The 13449-nt window shown below is 41.2% G+C and overlaps 5 protein-coding genes across 5 annotated transcripts in view; 2 read left to right on the top strand and 3 right to left on the bottom strand.

Moving 5' to 3' along the window:
• Positions 1-51: 51 nt before the first annotated feature.
• On the bottom strand, positions 52-2375 carry LOC107041339 (coiled-coil-helix-coiled-coil-helix domain-containing protein 7). Its single transcript, XM_015261847.1, has 3 exons — positions 1063-2375; positions 887-985; positions 52-207 (listed from the first exon to the last, which is right to left on the bottom strand). Exons 1-3 carry the CDS (start codon positions 1129-1131, stop codon positions 97-99), a joined length of 279 nt encoding a protein of 92 aa, XP_015117333.1. The 5' UTR covers positions 1132-2375; the 3' UTR covers positions 52-96.
• Positions 1810-4883, bottom strand: LOC107041338 (serine/threonine-protein phosphatase 2A regulatory subunit B'' subunit gamma). Its single transcript, XM_015261846.1, has 2 exons — positions 4669-4883; positions 1810-3692 (listed from the first exon to the last, which is right to left on the bottom strand). Exons 1-2 carry the CDS (start codon positions 4709-4711, stop codon positions 2395-2397), a joined length of 1341 nt encoding a protein of 446 aa, XP_015117332.1. The 5' UTR covers positions 4712-4883; the 3' UTR covers positions 1810-2394.
• A 193-nt stretch (positions 4884-5076) lies between these two features.
• LOC107041306 (zinc finger MYND domain-containing protein 10) lies at positions 5077-7274 on the top strand. The gene is made up of 4 exons (XM_015261797.1): positions 5077-5286; positions 5545-6204; positions 6765-7135; positions 7196-7274. Exons 1-4 carry the CDS (start codon positions 5077-5079, stop codon positions 7272-7274), a joined length of 1320 nt encoding a protein of 439 aa, XP_015117283.1.
• Positions 7275-7472: 198 nt separating this feature from the next.
• LOC107041316 (40S ribosomal protein S12) lies at positions 7473-9143 on the bottom strand. The gene is made up of 5 exons (XM_015261811.1): positions 9081-9143; positions 8910-8946; positions 8531-8665; positions 7809-8013; positions 7473-7568 (listed from the first exon to the last, which is right to left on the bottom strand). The coding sequence occupies exons 2-5, from the start codon at positions 8924-8926 to the stop codon at positions 7500-7502; spliced, it is 426 nt and encodes a 141-aa protein (XP_015117297.1). The 5' UTR covers positions 8927-8946; positions 9081-9143; the 3' UTR covers positions 7473-7499.
• Positions 9144-10010: 867 nt separating this feature from the next.
• Positions 10011-13449, top strand: part of LOC107041317 — a 5901-nt gene continuing 2462 nt past the window's right edge. The window contains exons 1-2 of the mRNA XM_015261812.1: positions 10011-10056; positions 10867-11955. Of these exons, the coding sequence (XP_015117298.1) occupies positions 10877-11955 (1079 nt within the window). The 5' untranslated portion in view covers positions 10011-10056; positions 10867-10876. The remainder of the gene's footprint in view (positions 10057-10866; positions 11956-13449) is intronic.

Genomic DNA, 13449 nt, shown 5'->3' with positions numbered 1-13449 from the left:
CCCGAAAATATATGTTGCATTCTGTATGTGAATGATTTCAGAATCAAAAAATACTTGATGAAATAATTTAGTATTTTATTACTAGTTACTACAACCCTATTGTCCATGCAATTTCTGCATAAACTCAGCTTTTATCTTCTTTCGTTCATCGGGAGGAGGTAACTCTGGTTCAATCCCTTCAGATCTCCTCGTCCACTTGACGATATTCTGAATTGAGAAAATCATAAAGTTCATCAGGTCAATGGTAGGTCTCATGGTACACTGAGAGAAAATCGACAAAGTTCTCAAACAAGTTTTACTTGCGCCAAGAAAATAGTTTTTTGAAAATTATCAACGAAAGTTTTTTTTGTGCCCGAGTGAAAAATTTTTGTCGCAAAAATAGATTTAGTAGTTCAAAAAAAATTGCATTCTCTGTACACGCAAGAAATGTCATTTCTAACACTACTCCTTCGTTATTCGATACTCCCATACGCACTTTGCTCCCGAAAAATCTTTGTTTTGTGCGAAACAAGGGATAGTATAATAGTTTTTCGTTTCGGCTGTCTAATAATCACAGACAACAAATGAACCCTTAAATGAAGCAATAATAGTGATATGATAGCAATCTTGTAATTTAAGGATAAAATATTAGTTGATAAATTTTCCTCTATGAGATATTTTCATCCTGAAAAGGCACCGTCTGGTGTGAATAATCCGCCTCTTGAGCCAAATATTTCGTTGCTGTCGACAGCAGAACAATCATTCATGTTTGAGACTTTCAAATTCGAACCAAACAAATTCTTTTTTGCCAATTTTCAACTAGCGATTTTGTTGGCCCAAACAAAATTTGTTTGACGTGTTTGTTTTTCTCTCACTGTAGTAGAACTGGAAATAGAGGAATTCTCACCCAAAACTGTTTGCACCGTTTGAAGTTCTCAAAGTACAAAAAACAGGGCTTACGATCGTAAACATTTTTCTCTAGACACTTCCGCGTTCCTTCGGACTCCTAAACAGTCCAAGACACGCAATTTTGGCCCAGCTAATATTTGAAGATATTGAGAAACGATCAATTGTGGGAATTACCTCAAAACATGGATTCTTCAGGATAGCCTCTTGCCTCACAGTCTCTATTTCAGATTTGTTTTTCGCCATTGTGATGGACAACTTCCATCAGATTTGTAGGTTATGTTTACATTAACGAGGGGGACCACTTGGGACCACTACCACTGGTCCTCAATTCACAACTTCTTTTCATCTCACAGTTATTGAAAACGAAAATGAGTTCATTACGTAATGGTCGATGTTATTCATTCCCTTATTATTTAATCAATTGGGTGTGAATCATGCGATTTTTCTCATTAAGCTTCCTCAAACCCTTGACGAGTCATAGTATGCAGTCAGGATAAAGACTAATAAAATTAATGACCCTCACCTTTCTTATATTGATTAATATCATGGAGATGAGAAAAACGATTAACTGTAACTAGAGGGTTTTTTTTAACAACCTGAGACGAGCCTGATGACGCTAAAATAATTTAGCGAAACGTCGCACTATGAGAATTTAATCAACGTCGTAATTATTTCTCCAATATCCCCTGGCCTTTCCTCTATTGATTAATATCATAAAGATTAGAACAATGATCAACTGCAACCAGGTTTTTTTAACAACCTGAGACGAGCCTGATGAAGCTAAAATAATTTAGCGAAACGTTGCACAATGACAATTTAATCAACGTCGTAATTATTTCTCCAATATCCCCTGCCCTTTCTTATATTGATTAATATCAGAAAGATTAGAACAATGATCAACTGCAACCAGGTTTTTTTAACAACCTGAGACGAGCCTGATGAAGGTAAAATAATTTAGCGAAACGTCGCACTATGACAATTTAATCAACGTCGTAATTATTTCTCCAATATCCCCTGCCCTTTCTTACATTATATTTATTACATCAATAAAATTAATGTCGACATAAAATCCAAAAATGGAATACCATAATTGGCATTGAAGATAATCTTACTGAATGACATATTCGTAAAATGTGGAAAGTTGTTGAGTAGAGTGACTGTTCAGCAGCAGTTGCAGATTGTAACCCTGATAGATAAAACCCAGAGTTAACTCTGGATTAACTCTGGGTTTGTGGAAAAAACCCAGCGAAGAAAGAAACTCTGAGAAATTTCCATGCACTCTGTTGGGAAATTTCCATGAACAAAGTTAGCCCTGGGTTTACTCTGGGTTTGACTCCTCAGGGAAGCCACTGGACACACTAGAAAGAAATGCTGAATGGAATCCAAATCACGGAGAGCCCACTAATTGCATATTTTCCCAGGCGCAAAAAAAGTTAACACCAATGTTGATTAAATAACTCTTGTCGACGATTCTAAAAAACTAAAATCTTCATTTCCCAGCCCCCCTTACACATGCGAAGACTCATCCCCACTGTCAGCAGCCATGGCCTCCCTGTTCTCGTACGCCCAGAACCCATGGAACTCGATCAAAATACTGATCATGGTGTCCCCCTGTCCGCAGCTGAGCAGATCCTGCAGGGTGATCTTGCAGGAGTCCGCTGGCTTCACCATATCAAAAATCTCGTCCTTGACATCCTCGAAGCTCACCGGCTCCTGGCCGTGCATCTTCATCTGCTCCTGAATGGCCCTGAAAAAGTAATTCAGGCAGAAAGTGTCGAGATACCCCTTATTATTGATATCAAGAATCCTGAAGAGGTAGTGCAGACTCTGCGGCTCGTGTCGGTTCTCCAGGGCCAGGACGAAGTCCAGATAGGTCTTGTAGTCCATCTCGCCCTCGTAGGTCAGGCACTCCTGGAAGACCCTCTCCAGGAAGACCCCGGTGAGGGTGCCGGTGCCGTAGCCCGACAGCTCCTCCTTGTTCAGCATTCCATTGTGATCCCTGTCCAAATTGAGATATTGTCCGTAAACTTTGAGGGCCGAGGGGGCGGAGAACCAATTGGCCTCCTGGAGGTCCTTGGGGAGGTCCTCGTCCCTCAGCTCCAGGAGGTCGTCCAGGAAGCTGCAGGCCAGGATGTCCTGGATCCTGACCCTGCCCGTCCGCAGGGGATCCAGGAAGAACAGGAACTTCCTCACAGCTGTGCAGACGTAGAACGAATGGAAGGACTTCTCCAAGCCCTCCAGCTGTGGCAGTGTCGGTATCAACTCCAGAATGTAATTCTCCAGGTCTGACTCCCTCAGGTATCCCTGGCCCGTCACGTCGTACAGCGACAGCCCTATTCGCGTCTGGTGCAGCCAGACTTTCCTCATGACGTAGTTGAAGAGCGCCATTATGCTGATCCTCCCGTGGGGATCGCCCTGCTGCAACTTTGCGAAGACAACGGCTGTGAAGTACGGAGAACACTTGGCCCCCGCCAGCTTGCCCACCTGCTTGAAGTCCTCGTAGTTTATCAGCTGCTCGTCCCCGGAGAGGGGCGGACTGTGGTGCTTGTCCAGGAGGACCCACAGCGCCTTCAGCTCGTTGTTGTCCAGGAGCTGGCGCGAACGACGCTGGAGGAACAGCGCTCGGGTCTCCTCGCGCAGCTTCTGCGGCAGAATCTCGTCCTCCTTGGGGAGCTTGAAGTAGAACTTTGGGATCACTTTGTACGTCTGGTTTATGGCCGAGGCCTTTGTGCCCTTCCAGCTTTCGTACAGCGCCTGGAAGTGCTCGCCTTCCTGCCTCTCCCTGGTTTCGGCGTCCTTTGCGTCTGTGGAGTTCCATTTTTTTTATGGGGTGTCAGGCTTTGTTTAGGGGGATTGTTGGGCATTTTTTAGGAGAAGGTCAGACTGGGGCTGGCAATTTATTGATTTAAGGCCCTTGTGGATTATCTTTTTAGTGTGATGTTGGTTGTTTTTTTCATTTTGGTAATTTGAAGTCATCTCCAATTGCTGTTCAGTTTTACGTAGCTATGGAGTCTCCAAAAATTATGATTGTATAATAAAAAAAACGTTGAAAAAAGATGATTTTCAAAGAGCGTTTTTTAAGGATAGTGGGAAATAAACCCAATAGGGAGAAATTGAGAAAATTGGAAAATGGAAATTAATAACTTGATGGGTGTAGTGGCTGTTGGGTCGTCATTTGTCACAGTAGGAAGTGGCTGTCAGATCGTTAGTTATCGTGATAAATTATCCATTCATTATTTCCTCTCTATTGGACTTATTTTTTAATTTTTATTAAAAACGCTATTTGAAAATGTTCAGTTTTTTTCCCTCTTTTTTGTTATTGTACAATCATAATTTTAGGGATTTCTACGTGTTGTAAAATCCAATAGCAATTGTGATATTTTACATTATGAAGAGGGAAAAACAATCGAGATAACGTTCGACAGATAATCCACCCGGGCCGGAAGGCCCGGGATTATGATTAATCGCATAATTTTTGGGTTGTAAAATACTATTGTTGAATAGTATAAATATAAATAAAAGAGATTATTAAAAATAAATAAAATTTAAAATTAAAATATGAATAAAATTTAAAAATAAATAAAATTATTATTAAAAATGAATAAAAGAAATTATTAATTAATAAAAATTGAATAAAAATAATTATGCACTCCTCTTTCATTTAATTTATCGACAATGCCATTTTTTAGAAAGATGTTCAGTGTCATAATAGCCAAATACGTGAGCAATGATTATGAAAAAATTGTACCCCTCGAATATTTTGGGGTAGCATTTAATTACCATTTGGCTCAGCTGATTTTCTGAGCAGTGCTGCAAGCTCCATTTTTAAAAAGTTGTATTAAAAATATTTATCATGCCCTTATGGCTGAAAAGTCACTCCCAATTTGACACAATTTGACAAATTCCACTATGAATTTGTGGAATTTTTGACATTGTTGAGCGGTAAATCATGAAAAATGTTATGCCACTGTGGAAGGGTGCGAATGGAGTGACAACAAAACTTCAGAACCTAGGCCTAGAGACATTTTTCGAATATTACCAACTTAAAATTGAAGTTAATCTAGGGTGTTTTGCGATTCCCTGGGGCCGAGGTGGGGTTTGAAATGTGGCGGGAAGGATTGTGGTCGCTATGGGGACCAAATAATTTGTGCAAACGAGGAAATTGGTCATCAGAGAGTTATCAGAGAAATGGGTGAGGAAAGTGTTGAGTTTATTCTGCCCCCTTGGGAGGCAGAAGCTTTGATAGAGAATCTGAAGCCTTCGAGCCTCGATGACATCGGCACGAAGAAGTGGTTTGAATATCATCAGAAACTCATGCTTCTGCATCAGCAGAGTATTCTGGAGATCAGTACATTGAGGGAGGAGGCGATTAAAGAGTGCTTCGTTAATTTCCAAAAGGTGATTTTTCGAAAAAAAATTTCGCGAAATTTCGATTCATGCAAAATCCAATGCAGTTCAAAAGATCAATTTTTTTTTAAAATCCAGAATAATTGGAAAATTGAAATGTTTTAAATCGCAATATTGAAATATTTATTGAAAATTCTTGAGGAAAAAACTAGAATTGAAGAGTTTCAATCTTTTCTGGAAATTTTATTTTAGGAAATATTTGATGAAATCTAGAAATTTATTTCATGAAAAGAATTCCATTCTTTGCAGATTCCAATTTTAATTTACGAAGCAATACAAATATCCCTGTGGAAAGAAAAAGTGTTTCCAGTAATGATCGGAGCTAATGGTGAGCCCTCCAACACCTTCATGTTGTACAGTGTTTTCTACCACGAGAGCATAGTTGTATCCCTCCTGGAGAACGTTCTGTTCCACTCCGACAGCGTGGAGACCCTGGAGGACTCGGCTCTCGACCTGATCGACTATTCCGTCGGCAATCTGACGGATTTAATTTTTTCGAAAGAAGAATTCCAGGCTTCCCTCCCCGAAAACGCGACATGTCTGGAGGAACTAATTTTCAAACGCGGGGAGATGGAGTTCGACATCGCGATGAAGTCAATCTCGATTCTCGCGTATCTAGCGGGATTCGCGGAGAGCCTTCCACTGGCTGTCGTCAAACGACTACTGAGCACTCACGATGTGCCTTATTTAATGACGATGTTGATTGAGAACAGGCCCTGGAGAAAAATAAATGGAGAGGGAGTTGACATGATTTACATGTCCAGTTGGGAGAAAGTTAAGGAAAATGAGAGGGACAAAATTTGTAAGATTGAGGGACAGATTTGGATCGGATTGAGGGAACTTTTGTTGAATCCCAAGTGCGCACCGTATTATCCCATTAATGAATTCAGAATAGCGGAATTATCCAAGGTGAATATGATTTGCAATTTTAGACAGCTAGGGTAGCGCGGGGAGAGCTTTGTGCCATGAATTCTCAGCCAAAGGGGGCTGGAAAAATCTCAAAAGTGGCTTAAAAAATTTGTTCATTCTTTTAGAAAACGGATGAAGTGAGTTGGGGGTGATTTGAAGAGGATAAATAATTTTAAAAGATGTTTGAAAGCACGAGCTGGGGGCGCCGCCATCTTTGAAGTCCTTTTCGGCAAGATGGCGGCCCCACACGTGTTAACCATCTCGTACTTTTGAACATTTACTGAAATTATTTATTCTCTGGAGATCACCTTCAGCTCGTTTCATCGAGGTCCTAGGAAATGAGTCATTTTTTCAAGATATCCTTCGGATTTTTTTGCCATTTTTGGCTGAGAATTCATGGCGTAAGGATTTCCCTGCATTTCAGTAGTTTTTTTTACTCTCGAGGCTTTTTAATTTATATTTTATTGCTTGCTTCTTTCGAAAAATGAAGAGTTGTAGAAAAAATGTCAAGAGGGTTGATATGAGGAAATTGTCAAGTAAAAATGGACTTTTTCCATTAGTTGCAAAAACATTTGCATGAACGGGTCCTGGACCAAATAGCCCCTCTGATAGACTTGAGACGATGGCTGGGTTACCTGACCCTATCACCACCTGGGAACACCTCGAACCCCCCAATCTCGGTGGAAATAATCCCCCAGATTCGGTCCTCTATTCTCGAAAAGTACAAAAAGAAATGGAAGAGGATTGCCAAATCTCAGGGAGAGCTGTTCTACAATAATGACATCAATCATGTCAAGAGTTACGCTGAGATACTCAGTGCAGCATATGACGTAGATAAAATGGTCGCCACTGTCGCTAGACACTGCGCCTTGTGCTCTGAAATTGCTACCAAAAAATGCTCAAAATGCAAAAGTATTTGGTACTGCGGAAGGTAAATGCATTCAATTTTTTCCAACCCTCAATTATTGATAATTTTCGAAATTTTTTGCAGGGAATGTCAAGTCAAAGATTGGCCTGGACACAAGAACAAATGCGAGGAAATTTCGAAATCCGAAGGAAATATGGATTAAATATCGATATATTTATGTAAATCTCAATAAAAGAATTAATTTCCTGCAAAATTGAATGTTTTTCATGAATTTTCGAAAACTTCTGAAGCATTTAAAATTTTAAAGGAAATTGTGGAATTGGAATATTCTCTAACAATTTCTGGCGAAGACTTTTGACTTCACGATAAGAATTAATAAAAAATGAAATGCAAACGGAAATTATGGTCGATATTTTATTAAAATTACTTAGTGTACAGCATTTTGTTTGAGGTACTCCATGAGGACATCCTTGGCTGGAGTTTCCTCACCGAAATCCTGAAAAAATGAAAGAAAAAATATTGAGGACTCGTTTCTTGGCTAAAAAAATAGTATAGTTGGTTTATTAAGAAAGTCAGCCAGGCGTGTATCAGCACGGTTTTTTAATATTTGGGTTCGCCTCAGAAGAGGGAGCCTAGGTTTTCATCATTTTAATTAATGAAAAATTTATTGAATGGATAGATTGTTGAAATTGATTATTATTCACGGAAATTTAAGACTTTATTTTTGTTTTCTCACCTTGATAACGACGCACGAGCATCCAACGACTTTCCGTGCTTTTCCTGCGTTATCAATTTTGCAGAGTCCTGCCCATTCGCCAAGCTTCTTGTTGTTATCGACTTTGATGAGAGGGATCTGGTGCTCGTTGCACAAGGCCGTCACCAGTTTCTTGTACATCGGTTCGTCACAGTTCTCAGCGAGGATGCACAGCATAGCTTGCCTCCTAGATACAACAGGAGAACCCAATTGAATTCCCAATTCTCAATTCCAACAATTTAATGTTAAATTGTGAAGACCAAACAGACTGAGAGACTGTGAGCCTTTTTCACTCGTGAATAAATGGGGATTGGCAGAGTGAAATTCCCCGATTTTTTTCTCATTTTGAAGATATTTTTTCAAACTTTAAAATGAGCCTTGACTCATTCAAATCGTATCGTTTAATCAGGAGATATTAAGCATGTAATATTTATTTTCTTCACAAACCAATTCTGCTCATGTGACTCTAGTTTTTGCTGAATATCTCGCATTCTAAAGGAGACAGTGAAATTTTTATGGGAACATTTTTTGTAGAGTGAAATGAGGGCTACAAAAAAGGTCTTACGAAAAATTTTGGTTTCTGGCTTAACTTTCAAGATATTTCGCAAAAATTGGCTTCCTATCCATTTTAAGAAAATTTTTGTTCTAACGTTTATTTACGGTTTTGAATATATTACCACAGAAAATGTAATGGTCAAACTCACTTGTCGAGTGCCTTGGCGGCTTCATGGAGACCATGTACCACCCCATCATGAATAAGTGCATTTTTCAGGACTTCTTGGAGGGCCTGGTTCACGTCCATGGGGCCTCCGCCTGCTGCCGCAGAGGGAACGTCATCGCTGCAACAAAAAAAAAAATATATATTTCAACAACTGATGATAACAAAAATATGACAATCGACCCTTGGGGTCAACAATGATATAGGTTAACCGGGATTTAAAACCATTTTTGCTCCAACGGCACTAATAATTCAGTAGGTGAACAATAACGAAATAGATTTCAATTAAATTGACGACGAATACAATGTAAAGGTATCGAATGAAGGGAAGAACATGGGAAATAAGACATTTGGATAGTACTCACGTTTCCACGTCGGACATGGTTCTGATGGATTTGGCAGCTGAAATAAATAAACCACATTATTACTCGCACGCACAAGGCACGAATTCACATTTTTATTGCAAAAAATATCCAATGATGGCATTGATAATTATGGATTATATCGCCGATATGCTTCGAGCGTGCTGCGTATACCTTTTCTGATGGGGAAAGAGAAATGGCGCTGGAACCAACTCGCGGCATATTGATGCTCCCTCACACTAATTGGTCTGGAAGTGTCACGTGGCGACATCTGCCGATCTCTTTTGGAATTTTTTCCATCGACAGTGGGTGCATGCTACCATCAGAGCGGAGGCTTGATATGATTTTTTTCCGCTGAAAATTACTGTTTCATAATTGAAGAAGCAAATGGATAAATAAAAAAAAAATTGACAATAATTTTTTTTTCTGGATTTAAATTTATTTCGAATGATTTTTTTTGAATTCATGTAAAATAATTTTTTAATTGTAGGAAAATATTCATTTTGGTATGTGGGAAGGTAATAATTAATAAATTTAATTGCTCACTCACTCATCTTCCCAAAAAATGTCAAATCTCCAAGAAATCTATTATAAAATCCTGTTTTACCGACCTGGGGCTCTTATCCATCGAGTGAAAACCCGGAAGTCGGATTCAAAAAGTTCAGATCGACACGGGTGATTATCAATGCGAGGGATCAAGCAATTAATTAATGCCCATGTGCGTAATGAATACTTACCGTTACACGCAAGGATTCACAGGATTTAACTATCCCACCGAGACGACCCGACCTCTCGTTAACAAATTCAAACGGTACTATTACATCTATTCTTCAAAATCAATTACGTCTCGTGCGAGAATAGCAAAAATTTACGCCTGCATTGATCGCCTGGGTTCAATTGCTCCGAAGGATAAGATAAGATTTAATAAATTGTGTGAAAATCCCGGTGGAATGAAATTGTCTCATTAACGAACGGTACAGGACCGAGTGGAAGGGGTTGAGTACCTCATTGCCGTTGGTTCGCGATGACGCCATGCAGATGTTCGCCGCGGAGTGCTGAAGAGACCGGAGCCCGCGCTGATTTCAGTTATCGCTGGAACTCTGTGTGGACCAGACACCGCGGAAAATCCATCGGTCAAACCTAGAGAGAGGTAAGTCATCTGTCAACAATTACATCATTTGCCATTCCCAGTATTCGATAATGACACCTATTGAAACTCGCGGATCAATTTTTTGTCCCGGAATTCTTGGTTTCGTGGATAATCAACTTGTCCTTGAAAACAGAAAGCAATTATAGTATTTACGGCGCAGCGCGACGAAGATCGCCGTCAGTTTCTTCACACACTGATTCCCCCCCGCGAAAATTTCGTTACAATTAGCCCCTTTTAATCGCGAAATATGTGCCGAAAGTACGTTGAACCAGTTGTAGCTGTAAATATCTGGAACAATTGTCTCCGTCGTCATGGGCAATTCTCTCGTGCACATTTGTTCCGCCTTAAATTCGCGACCAACTCCTCCGTTCGATTTCGTCTGCAATACCGTGTCGTTGACATTGCACCAGCATCATCACGTCAAATCGCCCTCATATCGCGAACTCATTTGACATTTGATTGCGTAAATTGATTACTCGCCGCTGGAAAGCCGAGCGTACAATTTGAAAAGGTGTCACTCCGTGGGACCGGAACCCGATAACCGGAACCTCGGGCTGGTCAGTTTGTTACACATAAAGGCGTACGGAAACGCCTGGGGGAATTACACTTGCCACGGCAATTCGTCGGTCCACGCAATTTGTAGCGCCACAGGATCAACGCCAACGCACACCGGATGAGTCTCCATTGTTCATTTCGGTGAAAGAACTGAAATTACCGTGACATTTATGCACCACTGATTGCACCGAATGTCAACAATGTCAAGCTTCTCACTCAATTCAACACCTGTTTTAATTATCTCCTTTGTTGTAGGGACATAAAAATGTTCGTTGTTCCGTTCTTCGGCCTGATATCATTGACATTGGGAGCTGGTGTTGGCACAGCGTGGGATGTGTCCCCGGGTCAGCAAGGGTATACGACGCATCCAACGTGGCCGAGGGTCGACCTGTCGGCGTTTGAGATCAGAAGTGTCAGCGGGATTGGTAAACTGACCAGCCGAGATGAAGCTTCGGGACAAGCGAACTCCAAACGAGAAGCTAAAGAGGTCGAGGACATGGAGACCGACTACGTCCCCGAGGTCCTGTTCGACCACCCTGTCTTCAAGGGCATCTTCAAGAAGCCCAGAAACAATCCAGACGTCGAAATGCTGCCGGGACCATGGGAGAAGTCTAGGAAACCTGATCGCGTCGGCAGGAATCGTCAAGCTTGTCCAGAAAGCTTAGAAGAGGACTTGAACTCTGATGAGGTCGTCAGAGAGAGGCCCAGGGTGCGTCGGGAGGTTGAAGAGCCCTCCCTGGAGAAGGTCACGGGGACGAAGAACGTCAGAGAACCTAGACTCAACTCCCCGGAGTCGTGGTCGAAGCAGCCGTTGGCCGTTGAGTTCCGACATCGGACGAATTTGGAGGGCAACTCAGCTGAAGACGAGGATTCCAGATTGATGAGGCACCAGGCCCCGAGAACGGACTTCGTGACGGCGAACAGGAGGAGCTACGAAGGAAGAGAAGCTAGGGATCTCGCGATTGGCCGGGGCTACGAAGACGTGCCATACCGCAATTCTTTGAGAGACCGCGACCTGGATGTGGCTTATTCGAGGGGCTACTACTACCCAGATCACTTCAGAACGGAGCGGGACTACCTCATCCGCGGGGTTAACGATCCGGGCTTCTCAGCTGACAGGTACCGCATCGAGGATTACGACATGTACAGGAACCGACCAACGCCGAAACCTAAGAGGATCATCTACTACGCGACTTTGCCGGAAATTGTTCGCAAGCCGGTGGACACCAGACGCCCTTACGACTTCAGGCCTTACGACACCGTGGGGAGGGCCTCGATCCCCCCGATCAGGGATTCCGCGTACAGACGACTGCCCGGGATGCTGGACCTCAAGTACCAGTACAGGTATCCGTTTTTTATTATTATTATTTATTATATTAACCTACAGTGGGTTATTTACATTCACGTAAGATGTACGAAAGTTATAAAGGAAAATATCAGTCGCTGCAGTAACCTATTTGGTACAAATCTGTTTTAGGTCTATCGCTGTGGACACTAATACTTAGTTATCTTAAATTCTGATTTTACATTTTTTAATGAACTGGTGTATAATCTTGAGAGGTTCGAGATCTTTTGTCAGCAGGAATGCGGATATGGTGTACGGTCTAGGACACTTGTGCTTGATGAGTTTATCAATCATTAACTCTCTCTCTCTCTCTTGAGTAGAATATTCTGGACATTTCCAAGTAACGTGGCTGATGTCCTGGATCTCAGAACCACATCCGCATTTCTGATCATCCACTAAGCCTATTCTGTATAGGGACTTGTTCAGGTAGTAATGGTCGGCTCTAGCCCTGTTAACCCAGACCACCCGAGTCGAGGATCCAGTCCTAACAAGTCCTACTGAGTGCTACTTACGTCCCAAATCAGGATTAAGTAGGACTTAGGAGTACTTCAAGTATTGATGAAATACCCTAATTCTTGGAAGATCTGGAGGATACTTGGGTTGGTAGGTCTCCCTATTCCGCATACATTAGTCCACACGCAATACCCCCTTCCCGTGTGCACTTCTAGTGCGGTAAGGTTTTGCGGTGTTTTCTTGTTTTCGGGTATGAGAAATCCGAATCCGGTGGTATTTTTTATGTAAGTGCGTGCAATTAATAGTTATAAACAAATTAAGTGTTTTTTTTGATGATTTTTTTTATGGGAAACATTGTCCCATTTTTTTAATGGGAAACATTGGCAAATAGAAGAAAATGTTCATGACAAAAGTTGTTCCTTTTTGTGTAATAAATAATTATCATTTTTTAAAATCAAAATCCATCAATCCGTTGCTGAAATATGGTCCACCAGGTGGGCGCGGGAGGATGCGCGACGCGCGAAGATGGGTGGGACGCTCGACGTCCTCTGAGTGCTCATCAATCCGTCATTTTTCTCAGATAAAACGACCTCTACTCATGTATTGGTACATAGAAAGGAAAACAAAAACAGACAAAACACTAATACTCCAAGTATGAGAGATATTTATTTGGATTATTTCTGTGAATTTTCAATTCCAAGAAAATTCGGAGGGGACAGCTGCAAAAATATTCTTGTCTCTTCTTGTTTTTATCAACTGACGTTTAGAAAATACTCCGATAAATCAGTCTTCCTCCGATCCTCGTAAGAGAATGTTCGTCACATTTAAATACGTGATTTTTTTCAGAGTCTCTTCGGGCCGGAGTATTGAATTAACTAATTAACTATTGAGTTCTATCAGTCGGTGACAGGAAATTTATAATCATAAGTTATTGACGAGAAATAAATTCTGGATGACATTCATTCTTTGTGCAGTATTCACTTTAAATTCATGGTGTGAGTGTATTAAAAATGTCAGGTGGGCGTTCGTTTGTCATGTTT

Source organism: Diachasma alloeum, unplaced genomic scaffold (assembly GCF_001412515.2).
Source record: "Diachasma alloeum isolate Michigan unplaced genomic scaffold, Dall2.0 Dall_scaffold_00362, whole genome shotgun sequence".
NCBI lineage: Eukaryota > Metazoa > Arthropoda > Insecta > Hymenoptera > Braconidae > Diachasma > Diachasma alloeum.
The sequence above is the reverse complement of the archived record's forward strand: the minus strand, read 5'-3'. Positions and strand labels throughout refer to the sequence as shown.

Bases quoted from the DNA above. Each gene is read 5' to 3' on its own strand.
- LOC107041338 (XM_015261846.1), bottom strand. From the start codon at position 4,711: ATGGAGCTTGCAGCACTGCTCAGAAAATCAGCTGAGCCAAATG. The intron at 3,693-4,668 runs GTAATTAAATGC...GGAACTCCACAG, and splicing joins AAAATCAGCTGAGCCAAATG to ACGCAAAGGACGCCGAAACC.
- LOC107041306 (XM_015261797.1), top strand. From the start codon at position 5,077: ATGGGTGAGGAAAGTGTTGAGTTTATTCTGCCCCCTTGGGAGGCAGAA. The intron at 5,287-5,544 runs GTGATTTTTCGA...CATTCTTTGCAG, and splicing joins GCTTCGTTAATTTCCAAAAG to ATTCCAATTTTAATTTACGA. The intron at 6,205-6,764 runs GTGAATATGATT...TTTTTCCATTAG, and splicing joins GAATAGCGGAATTATCCAAG to TTGCAAAAACATTTGCATGA.
- LOC107041339 (XM_015261847.1), bottom strand. From the start codon at position 1,131: ATGGCGAAAAACAAATCTGAAATAGAGACTGTGAGGCAAGAGGCTATC. The intron at 986-1,062 runs GTAATTCCCACA...TGGACTGTTTAG, and splicing joins TGAAGAATCCATGTTTTGAG to GAGTCCGAAGGAACGCGGAA. The intron at 208-886 runs GTGAGAATTCCT...TTCTCAATTCAG, and splicing joins AACGGTGCAAACAGTTTTGG to AATATCGTCAAGTGGACGAG.
- LOC107041316 (XM_015261811.1), bottom strand. The intron at 8,014-8,530 runs GTGAGTTTGACC...TGTTGTATCTAG, and splicing joins GCCGCCAAGGCACTCGACAA to GAGGCAAGCTATGCTGTGCA. The intron at 7,569-7,808 runs GTGAGAAAACAA...TCATTTTTTCAG, and splicing joins GCTCGTGCGTCGTTATCAAG to GATTTCGGTGAGGAAACTCC.